Source organism: Nelusetta ayraudi, unplaced genomic scaffold (assembly GCF_046127955.1).
Source record: "Nelusetta ayraudi isolate G7.1 ecotype Tasmania unplaced genomic scaffold, CSIRO-AGI_Nayr_v1 ptg000120l, whole genome shotgun sequence".
Classification (NCBI taxonomy): Eukaryota; Metazoa; Chordata; class Actinopteri; order Tetraodontiformes; family Monacanthidae; genus Nelusetta; species Nelusetta ayraudi.
This window is the reverse complement of record NW_027466170.1, coordinates 4,490,001-4,497,211: the sequence shown is the minus strand read 5'-3', so window position 1 is coordinate 4,497,211 and position 7,211 is coordinate 4,490,001. Positions and strand designations below refer to the sequence as shown.

The 7,211-nt window shown below is 45.4% G+C and overlaps 1 protein-coding gene across 2 annotated transcripts; it reads right to left on the bottom strand.

Moving 5' to 3' along the window:
* pdcd10a (programmed cell death 10a) lies at window positions 1–7,041 on the bottom strand. 2 transcript variants are annotated; one of them, XM_076049803.1, is made up of 8 exons: window positions 6,739–7,041; window positions 4,779–4,955; window positions 4,650–4,703; window positions 4,427–4,544; window positions 3,494–3,620; window positions 2,504–2,582; window positions 2,261–2,343; window positions 1–1,199 (listed from the first exon to the last, which is right to left on the bottom strand). In XM_076049803.1, exons 2-8 carry the CDS (start codon window positions 4,866–4,868, stop codon window positions 1,115–1,117), a joined length of 636 nt encoding a protein of 211 aa, XP_075905918.1. In that variant the 5' UTR covers window positions 4,869–4,955; window positions 6,739–7,041; the 3' UTR covers window positions 1–1,114. The 2 variants fall into 2 exon arrangements, with proteins under 2 accessions (XP_075905918.1, XP_075905917.1); XM_076049802.1 differs by having other exon boundaries at window positions 6,745–7,040.
* Window positions 7,042–7,211: the final 170 nt, after the last annotated feature.

The following is a 7,211-nucleotide window of genomic DNA, read 5'->3' as shown; positions in this document are numbered from 1 at the left end:
TTTCAGAAATAAAATGCATTTATTGGCCCAAAAAAATATATATAAAAACTATCATAAGGTCTAATAAATAAAGTTCCTCTGATTCCAGATTTCCTCTGTACCAACACTACCAGTCAAAGGTTTGGACACATCCTATGAATTGAATGTCTTTTCTTTCATTATCTATATTCTCATGACTATTGACACTGCAGCTTCTCACTGAAGGCATCAAAACTCTGTATGATCACACATGGAATTATGTGGGAAACAGAAGTGCAAAACAACTGAAACGTGTTTTATATTTCAATTCTTCAAAATAGCCACCAATCATAAAAAGCATCACGTTTTCCTCTGCTGCGTGATTACATATCCAGTATCTTGCTCATACAGTGGAGGTCTTCAGTGTCGATCTGCAGAGGAAACATTGCATTGGACAGCGCGTCCAAACTTTTGACTGGTAGTGTACAACTGATTGCATCCTGCAGCAAAGTCATTTTTGCCAAACGTGAAGACGACACGCGGCCCCGTTAAAGCACTCTATTAACACACTAGCTAGTTGCGGATACTAACATTAGCTAGCATGCTAATGCCATGATGCTAGTTCGGCTACGCGGCTGATCTGGTGTTCAAACGGTCAGGCAGAGAAGCGTCCGTCATTCCGCAGCCACCATCAGCAGCACACAAGTTCTGCAGCGTGAAGCCCAGACTGAGTGAATATCGCTGAATAGGGGAAATATTGCCACTGTTTTTTTTCCCAGACTTGCAAAAAAAAAACTTTTAAGTGAACCAAAAAAAAAAATACAAAAAATACCCAAAACCTTTTACTTTTTTGTTTTGTTTTTTGTTTTTATACCCTCGCAGTACGGAACAAAGGGGTGAAATATATAAAGGAGTGGAGGAATATCGACTGAGGAATCTGATAAAAGAAAAGAAAAAACATAAAAGGGAGCATAAAAATCTCAAGCAATTACTGTCAAGCCCGGTCGCTTTGAACCTCAAACTACCTGATCCGCACCGCAGCGGGCGAATCATAAATCATACAGGCAAAAATAATAAAATTACAAATTACCCAGCCTGTGTGTGTGTGTGTGTGTGTGTGTGTGTGTGTGTGTGTGTGTGTGTGTGGTGGGAGCTGCTACGCCGCCGCCGTCCTGAAGGCCAGCATGATCATGTTGGTCTGGTGGATGAGCTGGAGGGCACTCATGTACACGTTCATCACTCTGCATGAAGAAGAAGAAGAAGGAGAAGGAGAAGGAGAAGGAGAAGGAGAAGAAGAAGAAGAAGAAGAGTGAAAAACTGAATTCAATCACAAAACTCGGACAGAAATATGAGAGAAAGGCAATGTTTCCCTGGAGTGCAGAGGAAGAATCAGCCTTCAGGTGAGAGCTTCTGGTCTCCTCATCTGCCAACATCCACACTAACCAGTCCAAATTGTGGACACATCTGTTTCTTCTTGATCTTGACTACTTTCTACACTGTAGATCCACACTGAAGACATCAAATATACGACCAAGATATGTGGATTAATGTGGCAAAAGAAAAAAAAAAGTTCTGTTCTATATATTTTCTATGAAGGGCGGCTACTCCAGATCATCTAAAATATAAAACTTGGTTGAGTTATTTCACACTTTTTCATTGAATCCATACTCCATATGTGCTCATTCATAGTTTAGATGCCATGAGTGTCAACCTACAATGTAAACAGTCGTGAAAAGGAAAGAAAAACCATTCAATCAGAAGTATGTGTGCAAACTTTTGTCTGCTGGTGTCGGTGCTGGTGGTGGCGACCAACAGGCACGATGTTGCAGAACGACGAGTCGTCCCGCAAGCTTATTGGTCGCCGCTCCACCTCCCAGTTCGGGCATCAGTCCGTAGAAGCAGTTTATTGTTTTTTGTTTCACAAACTGACATGGCGCGATGGAAACACCGCCACCAACGCCACCAACGCCACCAACGCCACCAACGCCTCGAGGACGACACGCGTGTGCGTCACCGTGGTGACTGCGGCGCCACCATCGATCGGAGGGGTGGGGGGGGATCGACTGGCTGCAGAGGAAGTAGGTCAGCGGAATAATTCAGCTACCAGACAGTGGATTGGACCGAAGCAGGCCTGCGATCAAAACCAGCAGCATCCACGCGACGGTGACACTGCATTTGTGCATGCACGTGTGTTTGCGTGTGTGTGTGTGTGTGTGTGTGTGTGTGTGTGTGTGTGTGTGTGTGTGTGTGTGTGTGTGTGTGTGTGTGTGTGAAACAGAGATTCCAGGAAAGAGGTCCATACTTTCCGTCTTTGAAGAAGGTTTTGAGGATGTCGCTGAAGCTCTTGGATGTTTTCACAAACTCTTTCTTCTGCTTCTCCAGTGCCTGGACCCGGAAACACACACACACACACACACACACACACACACACACACACACACACACACACACACACACACACACACAAAGATGCTGAGCTTTCCTCTCCATCTCCAGTCCAATTTTTCATTTTTTTCTTTAACTCCGCTCCATCTCCACGTCCTACCCGTTTGTTCTGGCTCTGGTGTGACCGGTACACGCTGTTCATGGTGCTGAGCAGCTCCTTGATGGCGCCGGCGATGAGTCTGTGAAGGACACGACAAAAAAAAATGAGAGCAGGAGGAATCATTTTTGATTTTTGATTTTTTTTTTTGGAAAGTTTTCACACCTAAGAGCGATAAACGGCTGCCTTCACCTTCGTCTCCCCTCCTCTGCACTTGAAAACTGTTGTTGTGTAACTTGAAGGGTCTTTTTCTTTTTCTTCTTTTTCTTTTTTTTTTCCTGAGCATTCCTTTTGAATTGATTTTTATTTCTAAGCCCTCCGCTGGGTAAGAAACTTAAGCACCGACTCGCTAAGAGTATTGGATTTTACTGAAGACAGAAAAGAAAGAGTGAGCCAAGAAGAAGAAGAAGAAGAAAAGAAAGAAAAAAAACAGAAATGGCTTTTGGCTCTGTAAACTGTGCTGTGTGCGGGACCTCACCGCGGCGCTCTGTCAAAGACCGGCTCACTTTAATGACGTCCGACTGCGGCAGGGGTCTGAGAGTGACCTCACGCTGTCACCTGGATCGCTTGGAGATCATTCAGGCATACAAACGCTGCACAAATGGCGAATTCCCTGTCAGGTTGTGGCATTAAATTCATTTTTAAAAAGTCCAACCATTATTTCGTATCAGAGGTGGAGTTGAGTCGGACGCAGGGAAACACTGACGGAGCGCCATCGACCCCCTTGAGAGCGTCAGTGCAGCTCCTCGCCGTCCCTCCCGCCGCCGACAGCTCGACCAGCTCATCGACTCAAACTCCCACGATGCCTCGCTGCGCTCTGTACCGACAGCCACCTTCAGGAAAAGCCGTCCACGCCTCCACCACCCCACCCCCCGCCTCCCCAGCCAGGTGTTGGCTCTGCCCTCTGACCCCAAACACAGGGCTAACCCCCGCTGCCATCTACTGCAGAGTTAGCCCTCTGTTTGCGACCTCGCGACGTCTCTTCGCCCGTACTTGATGGTCTGCAGGAAGGCGACTCTGTCGCCGATCTCCTCCGGGATGGTGCTGAGGATGTGTTTCAGCTCTCGGGCCTTCTGGTTCAGCTCCAGGAAGCCCGGCTCGTTCCTGACAATCACAAACTCTGACAACGACGACAACAAAAACACAAACAAAAAAAAAAGGAGAAGAAGTTAAGGCACATTGAACAAACACACACAAACACAGTGACAGAAGAAAACCTGGATCAAAATATATACATTTGGTTGTGGGGACAAAAATGATGACACACATAATATATTCTGTGTTATTATCATTGTGTAGTTTATGAAAGAGTGTCGCTTTATAGAAGCTTTATGCGAGCGCACCAATTTTTTTTTATTTTTTTTTAGGGAGTGAGGTTTGTTAACTGAAAAAGGGATTAAGGTGGCGCCAGGCTTAAAATTGACGTGTGTGCACGTATGCGCGCGCGTGCTCGGCGCGCTCGCTTGTGAATTCATTACCACCATCCATCACTGTACACAGCGCAAAGAATTCAATTACGGACGGAAAAAGGATTCCGAGGATCCCCGGAGAAGACGCGGAGCGGGGGATTTGTGGGGAAACAGCTCCCCCCAGTGGCGAAGAGGAGAGTTTTGGTGGTGTTGGTGTCGACACGTGTACATTAACGGGTGGGGGGGGGGGGCAAACAAAAACTTTAAAGTATTCAGTGAAATATGCAAAACCAATCCAGACATGACCAATCGAGATATGACTAATATAGAAGTTTACGGAAAGAAAAATCTGTGCCATGACTGTAAATGTTATTGCTGGACATTCAACGAGCAGACATTAGAGAGAAAAGGGTCCTCATTGCCGTTGTGTCAGCCATCAAATGAGCAAACCTGCTAAGTATGAGCGTCTGAAAAAAGGCCACCGAGGCCCCTCTGCTTCTATTTCTGAGCCTCCTACCTTCCACGTCTTCGTCCGCCATCCGCAGCAGACACTCAGTGTAGTTGATCTTGAGGTCGCTCTTATCCAGGATCTTCATGATGATGTCCTGGGTCAGACCTGGGTTCTCCTGCTCAGCCTGGAGATGAGAAACACACGCACACACAGAGTCACTAATTTCAGTCTTTAAATAACTCAACTAAACGCCACCTTTATTTCTTTTTTCTTTTTCTTCTTCTTTCACCTTGATGAACGCTGCTCTCAAGGTCTGGGCTGCTGGTAAGTTGACTTTCTCCAGCTGCAAGTTGTGGAAGAGAAATGTGAGCTTGGAGCAAAACATTGCATCACGTACACACACAAACACATTCTTTACCTGGGTGAAGACTGGATACATCACATTGTACAGCGCCATGGAGCCGATGGAGGTGGAATCAGCGTCGTTCCTCATGTCCTCCGTGGTCATCTCAGACCATCCAGAGAACCTGTGTGTGTGTGTGTGTGTGTGTTCCACTGATGGCAGCTGCACAGCACTCAATCACTCGCAGGGAACCTGACAGAATGGGAGCGAGAACATAAGGAAGGAAAGAAGGAAGGAAGGAAGGAAGGAAGAAGGAAAAAGGGCACAAAGTTTACAAGCAAGAATTCCCGTCAATCCTTCAGACGTGGAAACAAACATGTTCGGGTGATTCTGTGATTCCCACAATGCACTTTGGCTGCTGATGCTTTATTCCTCGCCGACACTGTCGTGAAAAAAGAGAATCTTTCGCCTGCTGCTTTTCAGTCTCGGCCACAATAATAAGAGTGTGTGTGTGTGTGTGTGTGTGTGTGTGTGTGTGTGTGTGTGTGTGTGTGTCCCTCCCTGCTCCACTGGGTGTAATATGAGTCACACCCGAACAAGAAAGACGCTCCGCAGGATTATTACAGCAATAAAGAAAAGATTCTCTGCAGTAAACACACAACCTCGGTGTGGACGTCTATGAAATGAGTTCCATTATTGTGGAAGAAACAAATCTGATTGGTTCAACTCTGAAAAATAAAACGCACACACACACACACACACACACACACACACACACACACACACACACACACACACGCACAAACCTGACTAAGCCGAGACCAGTTTGTTTTCTTCTTCTGTGGTGTATTGTGTGTCCTTTCACTAACAGCACATCATTAATCTCTGGGCAGAGACGCTCGCATTCCTGATCTCAGGCGTGTCGCTCCAACCTCTGCCCTGCGCTGCGGCTGATGAACTGCTCATTACCTCACCGCTGATTGGTCTATGAGGACGCCTTTAAATGCCCATGCGTGCGTCACTATTTTCCGTGGATCTCTGTCGCAAGGAAACGAAGCAGAATTTGTCCGCTCTAAGATTTATATTACCCTCACAGCTTCCACGTAGAGGTTTGCTGTTGCCATTGCATGGTGTTGTGTGATGTAATAGATCAAAGTTCATGTTTTAATCTTTATTTGTTTCCTGCCCTACCACACCACACCACACCACACCACACCAGTGGTATATGGTGAGGACCGCAGTCTTGCAGTTTCTCACTGGCCTCTCAACTCTTGTTCCAGACTTCTATCGATGTCACATCCATTCCGTCAAGGAGCCTGGAAGTCTTGGTTTTATTTTTAGTACGTTATATATAAAAAATAATAATAATAATTAAAAAAAAAAAAAAAGACACCCCATCTCGAGCACAATCGTGTCATCCCTGCAAGGTTCGCACTTCCGCCACGAGAGGTCAGCAAAGACACGCTAGTCCGAAAACGAGTGAACGTTAAAAATTAGAAACTGTAATGTCTGAGATTTACTTTTAACAGCGGAATCTCACCTTTCGCTCCATGTTTTTGTTAAGAGAGTCTGGTCATAATAGTCCAAACTGTGTTAAAAGTGTTCACTAGTAATTAAAAATAGAAACTGGTTGTATTCATGTTAATTTGCCTTGCTGCGACGTCATGGATATGTATAATGGGGAAGGTATTGTTATTACACCTGTACACCTGTGTACAGCTGTTACAGGTGAGCAGTAGGTCGTGGTGACTGCCCGGGACAAAGGTCCTCGAAGACAAAGGCGTTAACATACTACAGTTCGTCCTCAACCAAGAGGGAAAATATAATATACAATTATATATAATAACAATAACATAAGCAGATAATAAATAAAATAAAAAATAAAAAAAAAAAACATTCAAACACACAGCATGTGATACGTTTAAAGGCACCATGGAAACTACAGTGGCAACAGTTCTATTTTCGCCATTTAGTTAATTTAAAGTAGAACAAATTATGTTTCTCGGCCCCCAATGGATGAAATATGTTGATCTACCTTCACCTGTGTGTATTGGTCCTTAAATCCGGCGACGACTCGATGACAGCGTGGGGGTGGAGGGTTCACGCTTAAAAACCAACCACAGGTAACGTCTATCGTGAGATTAGCCGCTTGGAGCAGGTGGTCGAGCCCGCGATAAGCTAAATAGCCAAGCGCTATCAGAGTGTTTGTCAGCAGAAACGCGAGAGCACAGCAGGACTAAATTAAACTGTTTGGCTGACTACGGCACCCACATCGCAGAGCTCTCATTCAGGAAGTTTCCTGCCTCTCAAACCCGGAGCTGAGAGCCAGGGGCTGGGCGGGGACGCAGCTAGCTCACGGTATCGCCCTGGGGCTATTTGTAGTTTTTTTGTTCTGCCTCCTCAATTTCTCACCGTGGCAGTTCTCGACTGAAAAGACTACAAGTCCCATTAAAATGCTCTGCGGGGTTTTTTTTGTGTGTGTTGTTTTGTTTTTTTTTACAATTTTAT